This window comes from Humulus lupulus, chromosome 5, assembly GCF_963169125.1.
Source record: "Humulus lupulus chromosome 5, drHumLupu1.1, whole genome shotgun sequence".
In the NCBI taxonomy this organism is placed as follows: Eukaryota; Viridiplantae; Streptophyta; class Magnoliopsida; order Rosales; family Cannabaceae; genus Humulus; species Humulus lupulus.
Genome location: NC_084797.1, coordinates 242,558,061 through 242,572,016, shown reverse-complemented (window position 1 = coordinate 242,572,016; position 13,956 = coordinate 242,558,061). Strand labels below are relative to the sequence as shown.

General features: G+C 34.5%; 2 protein-coding genes and 1 non-coding gene across 3 annotated transcripts; 2 read left to right on the top strand and 1 right to left on the bottom strand.

The window, feature by feature from the left end:
* The first annotated feature begins 2,824 nt into the window (after positions 1 to 2,824).
* On the top strand, positions 2,825 to 5,028 carry LOC133778630 (DCD domain-containing protein NRP-B). The gene is made up of 5 exons (XM_062218618.1): positions 2,825 to 3,773; positions 3,864 to 3,964; positions 4,071 to 4,154; positions 4,326 to 4,436; positions 4,552 to 5,028. The coding sequence occupies exons 1-5, from the start codon at positions 2,987 to 2,989 to the stop codon at positions 4,591 to 4,593; spliced, it is 1,125 nt and encodes a 374-aa protein (XP_062074602.1). The 5' UTR covers positions 2,825 to 2,986; the 3' UTR covers positions 4,594 to 5,028.
* Positions 5,029 to 9,530: 4,502 nt separating this feature from the next.
* TRNAC-GCA (transfer RNA cysteine (anticodon GCA)) lies at positions 9,531 to 9,602 on the top strand. Its single transcript has one exon. It is a non-coding gene; the product is annotated as a tRNA-Cys (tRNA).
* A 79-nt stretch (positions 9,603 to 9,681) lies between these two features.
* On the bottom strand, positions 9,682 to 11,242 carry LOC133778629 (uncharacterized protein At3g28850). The gene has a single exon (XM_062218617.1). The coding sequence runs from the start codon at positions 11,089 to 11,091 to the stop codon at positions 9,958 to 9,960; it is 1,134 nt and encodes a 377-aa protein (XP_062074601.1). The 5' UTR covers positions 11,092 to 11,242; the 3' UTR covers positions 9,682 to 9,957.
* Between the last annotated feature and the right edge of the window lie 2,714 nt (positions 11,243 to 13,956).

The following is a 13,956-nucleotide window of genomic DNA, read 5'->3' as shown; positions in this document are numbered from 1 at the left end:
AATACTAATGTTTTACCTAAAACCACAAAGCGACAAAAATGAAGCATTCTTTAAATTTTAGAAAATCAGTCCAAAAAATCTACTTTATCATATGTTCTATTATACATTTTTTTTTTTTGGAATTTATTTATTTGGTGTGGATTAGCAAAGCATAACTTTGATATACTCTAATACTAATACAATATCCTAAATTTGAAAAATCTGAATAAAATGATATCATTAGCTCAAGAGTACTAAATAAATATATTTCCAACAATAATATGGTAACATTATATACCAATTTTTAAATTACAAAATACCTAATGAATATTATCGAGAAAATAAAATACTATTTTGTATCAATTTTCAAATTAGAGTAGTTGATGATTATTGTGAAAAATATAAGATACTAAAATTATATTTTGTCAAAATACGAATACTGAATGGATACTTTTCTTTTTTTTACATTTGCTACAATCCTAAGCTACATTTATAAATAATAAAAATAATTTTAAATATTTTTTCTCTTTAATGCTACATTTCAATTTATTTTAGAATATATTCAAAATTAAAAAAATAGGAAATTTCTATAGTATAGGCTTCAAAAAGAGTTATATTAGTGGGGTTTTTTTGTGTTCTTAACCCATGAACAATTTTCAGTACAATTTTTTTATGACCATCTATATTGTAGTTATATAGAGCATCTTACAAATTTTTAGAAAACTCCAAATAATTTACAATGTCGAAAACTAGTTTAAAAACAAGTTGTTACACGCATGACTAATTTTTTTATGCGCGTGTAAAGTAACATATTTGAACCTAATTTTGCCACTATAAATTATTCAAAATTTTCTGAAAATTTACAGAATACTCTAAATAACTACAATATACACTATCATAAAAAAATTTGCACCGAAAACTATTCACAAATCAGAAATATAAGACTCTTCTTGAAGCACCTACCGTAGAATTTAAAAAAAAAAACATATTTAAATTAGATATAATTTTTTTTTAAAAGTAGAAATATAAAAAGTAAGTACATATTTGTCAAAAAAGAAAGAAGTATTAATATAAAAAGTAAGTACATATTTGTCAAAAAAATAAAAAAGGTAAGCACATAAATTATGGCACGAGTGGCACGTGTGAGGGGCGCCCACGGACGAAGGCCAAGTCATTACAGTAATCACGCGTCACATGTCCATAGTTTCATCCAAATCTTAGCACTTAAGCAAATGTGAACTCAACTCAACTCAAACACTCTCATAGAACCAACCCAACCTCCTGCGCCTTCTAGAACCTCGTCTCCTCTTGAAATTACCAAAATACCCCTCAACTTCTCCCACTCTCCTCCACGTCACCACTATACTCACGTAATAACGCGTTTTTGTTTTGTCATCCTCTACTCCTTCCTACTTAGCTCAAAAATAGTAAATATTAAAAGAAAAGATAATCACTTTTAACTCTTTCCTAAATCCCATTCTTGTAACTTTCAATAGTATGTAATTTAATTTATTTTAAATTGGTCCCTAATTTTTTATTTTTTTTGCAATTGTGCCCTTAAGAAGTTTGTGATTCCCATGCAATTTAATCTTCTTCGTAAAATAACTGTTGAAAGTTCTTAAGTAAATACACATGAAGAGCATATTAGTGTGAATGATTTGACCAAGTTTGTTGACTCGGTCAACTCAACTCTATCCCTGCTACTCAATTTGATATTCTTGTAAATTTGTGAAAATCCTTGAATATAACTCCCCAAGTAAGTAAATTACAACCAAATTTTCTCTTTTGAAAAATAAAAAATATAAATAATTATTTGGAGATGATAAACTCATGGACCAATTTATGATAAGGATGGATTTAAATGATATAAGTTATTTTGAAACATTATTATTGCATAGATTTGATGTAGATTCCATCCCCACTTCAAGTGTTCTCACTTTTCATCCTATTAATAATCACATCGTCACAATGTACTCTAATTTAAAAAAATTAGGAACATGTCACTCTTAGAGCATCTACAATGAGAGTAACACTAAAAATTATTTAAGTTGTCCCATCATAATTATTTTAATAAACTTAACCAATCAAAAAAAAGAAAAAGAAAATTAAAAAAACAAATATGAAAGCAACGTTGCCATTGTTGGACAACGTTACCAATTTTCTTTTAAAACAAACTCCTCCATCTCATCTACCTACTCCATCACTTACCCCACAACTGACAAACACTATTCTGAGCAACTCCTATTAGAGTTGCTCCTAAGAAAAGCGGTGGTGGGATTCGAACCCTTTTACCCAAACAAAGAAGGATTCAATAAAGACATTTCTACTACTACACCATGCAACATGTGATTTATTTCGAAGTGGAAATACATGCATAAAAAGAAAAAATTTGAGACAAAATAATTTAAGTATTACTAAAGGATACTCATAGTGTAAGTATTACAATTCTTTATACATAAATTAATTTTAAATATAATATATATAATTTAATACTTAATTACATTGCATTGGGTACCATATTACATTATAGCAATGATCAAATTTGGCCAAACTTTCCCATATGTATTTTGTTTTATGAAAAATTGAACATTGGTCATTTGGTCAGTTAGAGTTAATTAAAAGGAATAAAATATGTCAAGTGATTAATTGTGAAGTTTAACAATTATGGGACCAAATAGCAATAACGTGATACTTGAGGGGCTATTTGGAGTAAATATCTCAACTTTCATAATCTCCTTTGACAAATCCACACGCAATTCTCATTCTCCTTCCTCGAAATTTCGGCCTTTTTCGTAGTCTCAAATCTCAAAACCTTTATTTAACACTCCCCAACGCCATTCATTGTTTTCATTTCCAAATACTCACTTCTCCTTCTACCCCTTCTTTCTTCTCTAAAACATTTTTACACATAATTGATAAAGTTTTAATCTTTTTGATTTTTCTGCAATACCCAGATTCGATTTTGCAATTTTCATACTGAATTCGAGGTGGGTTTTTGTCGTTAAAGATGGAAAATAACAACAACCAGTTTCTGCAATTCAGTGATCAGCTTCGTCACCAGACTTCTAACCTCGCCAACCTCTCGATCAACGATTCGATCTGGGGTAGCTCGTATGGGACGAAGAGGACCGGAGAAAGAAGGAATTTTGATATAAGGGTCGGCGGTGATCTCAACTCTCCAAGCGGTTTGAACCTAAATGGGTCTTCTGGTTCGACCGGTTTCAACAACGATGGTTGGAACAGTTTCAAGCAAAATGGGCCTGAGTTTAATGGGTTCTCTAACGATGTCTGGAACAACAACAACAACAGCAGCAACAACAGCAATATCAACCTCAACAACAGTTACAAGTCCAAAGCTTCTTCTGACCACTTCAATGGGTTCGTTAACGATGGGTGGAAGACGGGTTCGTCTTCACCAGCAGGGCCACATCTTGGTGGGCTTCCTCAGAAGAATATTGGGATCAATGGAGGGTTCAACAAAGGGATTTATTCAAAGTCGTTGAATCACAACATTTATAATGATATTGGTATGGGTATGGGTATGGGTATGAAGAGCCATAAGAAAAATGATGACCATGTAGGAGTTAAGGGTGGGAAGAAGAACAGTAACAAGAAGAATAACAACAACAATGGTGATAGTAATAATGATAACAAAGAAGGAAAGAACGGTACTGATAAGAGGTTCAAGACTCTTCCACCATCAGAATCTCTGCCTAGAAATGAAACTGTTGGTGGCTACATCTTTGTCTGCAACAACGATACCATGCAGGAGAACCTCAAAAGACAGCTTTTTGGTATGTTGATTCTGTCATAATTTGAATCATAGTCTCACTCAAACAATTGGGATTGTATTCATTTTGTCTAATGATTTTGTGTCCAAACAGGTTTGCCTCCTCGTTACAGGGATTCAGTTCGTGCAATAACTCCGGGGTTGCCTCTTTTCCTCTACAACTACTCCACTCACCAACTCCATGGAATTTTTGAGGTTTGTACTGAATTGTCTTTTCCAAGATTGCTTTAAACCCCATAATAAACATATGATTTTGAGACACTGTTGTTAATAATTGTGAACTGTGATTTTGTATTCACAGGCTGCTAGTTTTGGTGGGAGTAACATTGATCCCACTGCTTGGGAGGACAAGAAATCTGCTGGGGAATCACGTTTTCCTGCTCAGGTATATATATATATTACATCATTGGATCAATCTATGCTGATTGATGAAATCATATTCGATGAATATGATTCTGAATTTCTGTTCATGATTCTCTTATAAGCTTCTGGAGAGCTTGGCTCTAGCTTTGTTTTTGCTTTTGCTCTAACTTTTTCCTTTTTTTTAATCACTTAGGTTCGAGTTATTACAAGGAAAATCTGTGAACCACTGGAGGAGGATTCTTTCAGGCCAATTCTTCATCATTATGATGGACCTAAATTCCGCCTTGAACTAAACGTGCCTGAGGTAATTAATTAACTAAATAATCACCTTATCGGATACTTAAAGAACAAGACTAGGCATGCTCTTATATTCATACCCAGTTGGGCCAAATTCTGATTGTTCTTGTCTGACTTTGCAGGCACTCTCTCTCTTGGATATATTTGGAGATCAAGAGTCTTGAACAGAAACACATTATACAGGAGCTATAGATACAAATACTAGTTACAGAAGAAGAAGAAACAAAGGAAAAGAGTTGAGGAAATGGAAATCTACAGGAAGATATATAGTTATGTTTAAAATCGGTATATGGGGAAAGTATAGAGAGTTTGAGAAGGGAATTATGTGTTTCAAGGGTGGTGAAATGATGACTAAAAATGCACCCTATATGATTATGTATAATCCTACTTGTAGAAGAGGCTTATGATGGTTGCCCTTTTTTGTTCTTTTTACAGTGTGTATAAATAAGTATTAAGTGATCAAAACGAAGATAAGTTTATGAACAATAATAATAGTATATCGAGTGTTTTATGTATGAAAAGGGTTTGAATCAAACAAACAACCTTGTTGAGTTGTTTTCTAAATGATAAATAAGGCTTTGAAATGCTTATAGATCAAATTTTCTTTCAAACTAGAATTTTTTAAAGTATGTCGAGTGTTTTACTTTTATGTATGAATAAGGTTTGAAATCATACAAACAACCTTGTTGAGGTGTTTTCTAAATGATGATAATCGAGGCTTTGAAATGCTTTTTTTTTTTTTCTTTCTGAAATTAGATCATCACTGTTCTTACAATCCAGAATTTTTGAAGTCTTTAAGTTGGTTGGGAAGAACGAACACTAATTTCAATGTAGTTGGTTCATCTACTATTGTGACTTTAATCTTAGAATAGTGACTTTGGGGTTGCCTTGTCCTTGTCAACATATAATTTTACGTATTCATATTGCTTGTAATAATGTACTTGAATGTTTCAAAGGTGATTTTATAGAAATGGGTGAAAATGAACTTTATTTTATTTTTTTTGTAAGTTATTTTGTGTTCTTGTCTATTTTTGATAATTTTCGTTTAAAATTTATCTAACTTTTAAAAAATTTCGATCAGTTCTCTAATTTTTTTTTACCCGTTATTAAATTTTTTTGACTAATAATCTAAATTTTTGATTAATTTTTTAAATTATAAAAAATTATTTTGTAAAATAATATTAAAACTAATACAAAATTACTTTTAAAAATAGACATCTTGCCGAGACTTTTATCAATGGTTGATATTGAAACTCTTGCCAGATTTATTCAATCCTAATTGTGGACTATTGGAGTTGTTGACTGACTATGTCCGATTCACTTGTAGTACTCTAGAATGGTAGGCTTGAACTAGTAGAGTTTTGATCGTTTCTTGTGAATTATTCTTCGAGGATTATCTTTGTTACTCCAATAATTATCTTATTATTTCGTTTGTGTATTTTTTTTTTTTTTTTTGACAATTTTTCTATAGGGTGTGTCACTTTAAGCTTTATGACCGTATATATTGTAGCTATTTAGAGCATACTGCAAATTTTCAGAAAATTGCGAATAGTTTACAGTACCGAAAACTAGGTTCAAACATGTTGTTTTCCACGCGCATAAAAAAATTAGTCACGCGTGCAACATGTTTGAACCTAGTTTTCGGTACTGTAAACTATTCTGAATTTTCTGAAAATTTGCAGGATGCTCTAAGTAGCTACAATATACACGATCATAAAAAAAAATTACACCGAAAACTGTTCACGGGTTGTAAATACTGAGAGCCCTACCGATAGGGTTTAAAGTGAAGTCCCTATAGGAGAATTCTTCTATATATTTTAAACAAGATAATCTTTATACTAGAAAGAGTGGCGAATGGATGAAATTTTAATTATTATTTTTTATTTATTTAGATTGCATTTTAATGATAAAACAAGAAATAAAAATGGTAGATTATGAGAAATAAATTGTTACTTATTAAAATTTTGCAATTATAATTGAATGTAAAAATAATATAAGGAGATACTTCACTACATAATGTCAAGAGATTATACTACTTTACTACACATTTGTTTGTTTTAGTATAAACTTGCACTCTTGAATATTATTTTGTGTATGACAATTCACTACATAAATATAAGTTTAAACATAATTTTTATCAATTTTTTTATTTGAATTATGTTTATATGTATGTTTTTCGTAGCGATTTGTTAAATAGAAAGTAATATTTAGATATTTATAAAACCAAATTGGTAGTAAGCTGGTAAAATCTCAAAATATAAATATATAGTGTGGTAATATATTTTCTTAAGAAATAAAAAAAATTCGTAAATTTATAATTTTTTGAACATAAATTAATTATATTTAATAATATTATGATATTATAATCAGTTTCACTAATCAATGTCATAAATCAACTTACTTATAATAAAATTTTAAAAATTTCAAAGAGTATTTGTTAAGGGTAAACAAATAAATAAATAGTCATGTTATTGAGTAATATTTGAATAAAATATCAAATTCGTAACAAAATTAAATAAGATTTATATATATAAAAAACACTTTTATTATTTAGATGCCATTTAATAATTTTATGAAGTGTTAATAGGAGAACACTTTTTCTATTTACTATTTAGAGGCAATTGAAGACTAAGTCCAAAGTGACATTAGAAAAATCATTAAACTTGCAAAAATTAAAAGACAAAATGATTTGACATTCATTTTTATCAACAACAAAAATTTCCTAACTTCCCAAACCTCAATCGTCAGAGAATAGTATGAAAACATTATTTTTAGTCAAACAAATTTATTTTTTATTTTTAAAACATATAAATGACATCTTTATATATAATATATAATCTCTATATAGTTTTTTTTATATAATTAAGTTTCTTCATAAAAATATAATTTATATGCTTGTTTCTCACTCAAAATTAGTACTTTAGTTATTTTACTACTCTATAAACTATCCATACAACTATTGAGTTTTATAAAGTATCATATAATTTAATTAATATATTTTTTATTGTTGTCTTCGTTACTAAGTTACCATATTATTAAAAGTACGAAGAAAGACATGAGAGAAAAGCATATTGGCTAGTGATTGTGAGGTCCCACCCCAATTCTTAACTGGAAGGGACACCAAAGGCCTCTGCCCTTCCATCCCTTGGATAGATAGAGAGGGAGGGCCGAGCTTTTGGTTTTTTCATGTTATCAAAGAGTTGAACAATGGTTTTTTTCGTGTTGTCAAAGAGTGGAACAATGAAAATAAATGGCGAGTGCCTGATCAAATTGATCTAGTCATGTAGAAACAAGGTTCAAATCCACTGGTCTATTAGAATGCCTCAAATGCATACATCACTGCACTTTCACTTGACACCTATCATAATGATAAACGACTCGTCTCGCCGTTACTTTTAACTTCATAATTATCAAATAAATATTTGAACTCAAAATAGCTTGGTAAAAAGAACATGGTTCAAGGTATACTCCAGTCTCAATTTGCTTTCCCTACCACTTCAAACTTGCACTTATTTGCTTCGAAAACCAAAAAAGAAAGGGTTCCATTGAAATTCAAATATTCTACCATAATAATAATAATAATAATTTTAAAATAAAATCCTAATAACTTTCATGTCGATCTCCACTTTTTCTCTCTTCTTATTTTCAAATATTCTTATTTACTATATTCTATTTTTAACTTCTTCTCTGCTACCGTTAACTTATTCTCTCTTCTTATTTTCAAATAAAAGACCTATATGTTACTATTAGCTTCTTATCTCTTCATATTTTCTTATTTACTATATTCTATTTTTATTGTGTTTTTCATTTTGTAAACTACGAGAAGGTTTTCGTTCTTTATTCTTCTATATTCTTGTGCATTCAATTAAGATTTTAAGAAATTTTTTATAAAAATTCATATTTATGTAAAAGATTTATGAGGAAACCATATATTTAAAAATAAAAAAAATCCAAAGACATATTTTGGGTTTTTAGGGTAGCCTATTTGTTTAGTTGTGATTTAAAAACAAATGTTACTCTCAATTCATGTGCTGCTTTATATAACAATTAACTTGTAGGTATAAGAGCAACTCTAATGCTAATTACCCCATTAGTTGTTTACAATGTACAAATCATCCAAAAATATATTTTTTTATTTTTTCTCTTATCCACATCATTTTTGACAACTTTTTCATAAAAATACTTCAATGTTAAGCCACCCCAAAAATTATCAACTATAGTCCCACGCATTATTATTTAATATATTATTTTGTAATTATAAATATTGTCACACTAAATTTTTTAAATTCATATATTAATATAAATAAATATTACATGAAATTTAAATTAGACAAAATTTAGAGGAGCTTATAAAATGACATAATCATAATTAATCAATCCAACATAATTAAAAAATACTAATTAAAATGATTTCCAAATGATGAAATGAGAATATTGAAAATTTGGATTTTGGGGTTAGTATGTGGAGAAAATGATGAATTTTGAAAAACTTGAGAATATTAAAAATTTAGATTTTAAGAGTTAGTATTTGGAGAATTTTGGGAACCCATTAGTAAGAAAATAAATTTTATGATATTGATAATTTGGAAGAATAGTGTATGCAATGGTGTGAAAATTAAATGAAATAAATGAGTATTTATAGAAAAAATAATAATAAAAAAATTGTGTGACAAACAGTTATAAAAAATGGTAATAAATTTTTATATATGTGAAATATTACATTTATATATATATATGTACAATTAAAAAAAAAAAAAGGAAAGCACGGTGCCTTAATTTTGTTAAGGCAATCAAAGTCTCCAATAGTTGACCACGTTGCCTGTTAGGGTCTTAGTCAACAAACTTTTATTTAAGATTCGTCACTGCAATTGTTCTTATGTGGTTTTCTAAAGCGAATTTGAAAGATATTAATTAAAAATTTGACTTTCCATTCTAAAAGGGGAAAAAACAAGTAAATAATTATGAAAAACAAAGAAGAAGAAAAAATAAATAAAATGGATTATGGAACCAAGTCTTGTTCGATCTACAAACCATTAATGACCATGCATATTAAAACACATTTATACATTAAATATTACAATTTGTAGCAGTACTTTCAAATGGGTCCATAGCTCAGTGGTAGAGCATTTGACTGCAGATCAAGAGGTCACCGGTTCGAACCCGGTTGGGCCCTTTTTATTTATTTTTTCTTCTCAAATTTTAAATTTAATATTTACTTTTATTTAAAACTATTTATTAAAAGAAATCATATCTAAGCTCGATTTTCTTATTTTATTTCATTTTATTTACGTACAACAAAACTACAAACTATAACTTGTATGTAGTTTTTTTTTTTCGAAGTGTTTATAATTCACACTATATTTTTTACAATCAATCTCCACAAGAACCACATTTGGTTTCTATTCAAAACCCAAAAAAAAAAAAAAAACCACCACAAACACACAACATCAAAATTCAAAACCCTCTCTATTATACCATTTTTACTACTTTCTATTTAATTTATAAAAAAAAAATAAAAAAAACTAAGCTCAAAGACAAATGGGACAATGCACCAAACCATTCTCATTACACTTGGGGCACCTCACCTTATCCCCTACATCCGCCACCACCTTACAACTCCCCCCACAGTCCAAACACGGCACGAATCGGGCCCCACCGCATCCGGAGCACCCGATTCGCCCGATTCCTCTCTCTATTCCGGTTCGGGTTATGATCCGACCCAACCGACCCGAATCGTTCAGCTCCTCAATCTCTCGGGCTCCGCCCACGTACCTTCCCTTGACGAAAACTCTGGGCACTCCGATCTCCGCTTCGCCGGCCAACAACTCCTTCAGCTCACCCAAGAAACCGCCGTGCAACGCCACGTCACGCTCGTCGTACGCCACCCTGTGCAATTCCAATATTGCCCTCACTCTGTTACAGTCCTCGTACGTCCTCCGAACCCCTTGCAACGACGTCGTATATATCACCACCGAGTCTGCTCCGCCCGGCGGACACTTCTCCGGGAACTCGCTCAGCGGGTCTCGCTTGCTCGCTAATATTTTCTCGATGAGGGCTTGCTTCCCTTCTTTCTCTTTCTCCAACCTGTCTCTCAGTATAAACGGGTTCTCCTTCACCACCGGCTTGACTGGTACTCCGCCGGCGCCGGCTACGGTACTGGGAATTGGACCGAGTTCAGTAGTTCTTGACTCAAACCGGTTATTTGACTCAGTTTTCCTCAACGATGCCGTTGGTTTGGGGGAGAGCTTGGCGTCGAGCTCCTCTAGTGTGCGAAAGGACTTACTGTTAGGGAGGTTCGGCTTCTTGAGAACAGGGCTGTTCTTCGCCGACGACGTTAGCTGAACTGGGTTAGGCTTCTCCGGAGCTGGAGCTGGGGTTGGGGTTATTGGTTTGGGCTGAAGAGTTGGCTTGAGGTCTTCCAAGGCTTTGCTGACCTCTTCCCACGACTGAGGCGGCGCTGGTTCTTCGGCGGCTTCCAACGAGCCGAGCTTCTCGAGTATCTGGGCAGGAACGTGGGTGGGCTTCTCGTGATTGGTGGTGGAGTCGACAACGATCCAAGGCTCGTGGATGGAGTTGATATCGAAGACGGCGAAGCTCGTCGGAGACGGACGGTAGACGTCGACGACGGCGGCGTCGACTCGTTTGGAGGAGGAGCAACCCATGTATATGATTGCTTAGTTTACGTGAACAATATTATGAAGATAAAAGATTTGAAGTGTTTAGTTGTTGTTGATGAGAGAGGTGAATTAATTGGTTTTAATAAGGAGAAGAGTATGGAAAGAATTTGCTTGGGTTGTGTTTGGAAGGAGGGAAAATTGTGTGGTTTTGAATGGGTGTGAGTGTGGGGCTTTATCTTGTTTCTTTTGAAATTATGTGAAGCCATTGTTTGTGTACCTTAAGTTTGATTTGTGGTGTTGAATATACCAATGTGATCCATTAGATAATTGACACGTGTACATGATTTTTTGTTTTTGTTTTTTGTTTTATGCATGCATGTATTGTTTTGTATATTGAAAACTACGTGGATTATATTATGGGGATGAGAATTGTGGTTTTGATAGTGTTTGTTTGTATGGACCATGGATCATATTGCCAGCTCATATTTTAATTTTCTTTGTTAAAATCTTAACTATCTTTTTATCTTCTCTCTCTTTCTAAAAACATCACACACTAGAATCAAGTCCAAAAAAAAATCTTTCATCAATAGTTATTATTTGATATTTTAAGTCAACACTACGTAATTTGATTCACGATATTACATAATCCTTATTAAATTCAAATATATGAGACTCAATATTAAATTCTAGCAATAACAATATGTCACTTGCTTGTGGTATTGGACACCAATAAAACTCCTTAACATTTCTCGTGAGAAAATAAAATAAAGGAAACATATTGAAAGGAAATAAAGATAGAGTTTCATATGTATGAAGTTTAAATTCATAAGGAGTTAAGTTAAAACTTGATTTTTTTTTATCCCACGACAAAAAATTAAATATTATAATCGCTCATGTAATGGTAGCTCTTAAATGTCCAACAATTAGTCTAAATAATTTAACTAGTTTAGAATATGAGTAATGATATTGTACGCCCTGGTTTTCCCACGGGTTGTTTAGCAGGACGAGCCTCGGACTAAACATGATTTAGTCCGAGGCTCCCACAGGCCAGAGGCTCTATTTCCAGGACGGGCCCTTTCTATCTCGAGGGGGTCCTGTTTCCAGCTCGCACTTGTTGCACCAGGAGCTGGGAATAGCATCCGGCGACCACGGACGGATGAGCTCGGGTTATGAATTGCTCCGGTAACGAGCTTCTCAGGAAGCTCTGACCCTATGAGAAGTCAACACGCAAGATAAACGTGCATATTCCTGCCATCATGTGTCCGATATCCCCCTGACTTCTCGGACACGCAGCAGGAACGTGCGTATTCAGACACCCACAGACGAGTTGGGCCGTGCGGCCCATTATCTCCTTCCATACTGATTAGACCACACTTGTGTGTCAGGTTTAGGAATTAATCATGAATATCACAGATTTGATGTGACAAATGGTAAGGTCACGGGATGACCTCCCTACCAACTTCCAGGTGCCTTCTCCTATAAATATGGAGACCCTGGGAGTTGATAGGGGTTGGAAAAATAGTCTTTTAAGAACTATATACTTTGTAAACCAATTACCCAGAGAATATCAATAATATTGACTAGTGGAGTAGAAAGATTTTAACCTTCGAACCACTTAAAAACGTGTCTGGAGTCACCTAGTTCTTTCCACAAAGATTTCATATCTGTGACGGTTCTACTTTTAAGTACTAATCTCTTTCTCTTCTTCTCTTAATTATCTGTTGCCGAAGAACCGCGTCAACAGTTTGGTGCTTTCATTGAGAGCAAGTCCGATTAGTACTACCACAAACATACAACTATGGTGACCACTCGATCCAAACATGGCAACGAGACAGAACGGCATGATGGGCAGGAGGCCCGCCATGTTGCCCTCTCTGATGAGCAAGTTCCTGAAGTCCAGCAGAGGCCAGGAAAGCGGCCGGCCGGCCAGGACGACACTGGTAGTTCTGCGCCCCGACCGCCTAATCCGAATCCATGTTATTACACTGCTGTGGAGATGGAGGATGCTCAGCTGAGGAGCCAGCTAGCAGCAGCTGGTCAGCAAATCCAGGATATTCTGAGTCGACTACCCCCTCTCACAACCAACGGTAACGTTGGAGAGAGGCAAGGCGAGGCTCCTAAGTCTCGCCGGAGTAATCGATCCAGGCATAGCCGTTCGGGTAGACTCCCTGCAGCCAACTCCACCCCTTCACCGCACCATCAAGAGGCGAACTTCAGGGAAATGCCTCAGACCGAACAGCAGCAGTACAGCCGTTCGGTTAGGACATCAACCCCTAGCTCTCAGCCTTCCTCGAGGACGCCCAGAAGAGATCGAGGAAGTTCCCAAAGGAGGGCCGAGGGGATCCGGAGACGTCAGCCCGTCCCCGAAGAACGTCCAGTTCCTCGTCCAGCTCGCCCAGCGCGAAACCAGCAAGCTGGCAGGGCCGAGAGGCCCCCACCAAATTTAGTCCGTCCAGACGGCACTAGGATCGCCTCTCCGGTCAGGCATCCTCCTTCTCCCATCAGATACCCGTCTCCTCAGCCCGTCCGAGACATCCCGACCTACGGAAATAGTAGGAGAGACCCGCCATCGGCCGGGCCTTCCCGGCGCAGCAGGGTGCCGGGGGAAGGATCAGGTCGGAGCCGCCAAAGACGCACCTCGAGCCTGTCCAGCAGGAGTCACTGGACCGGTAGTGCACGGAGTGATCTTTCGGGAGGAGACCTGCGACAGCGACTAAGTTCAGCACAAAGTCACCATACTACCCAGGGAGGCGACCTTCGAGATCGCCTCAACTCTCACAGAGAGGATCGAGTTAGGGATGGTAGCCAGGCCCGCTCAGTTGGGGTCCGATCCGAAGTACGTAATGGCGGGAATGCCCCAAATGACCTATCTCAAGATAAGAGGGGCAACAACCCGCCTAATATGTACAA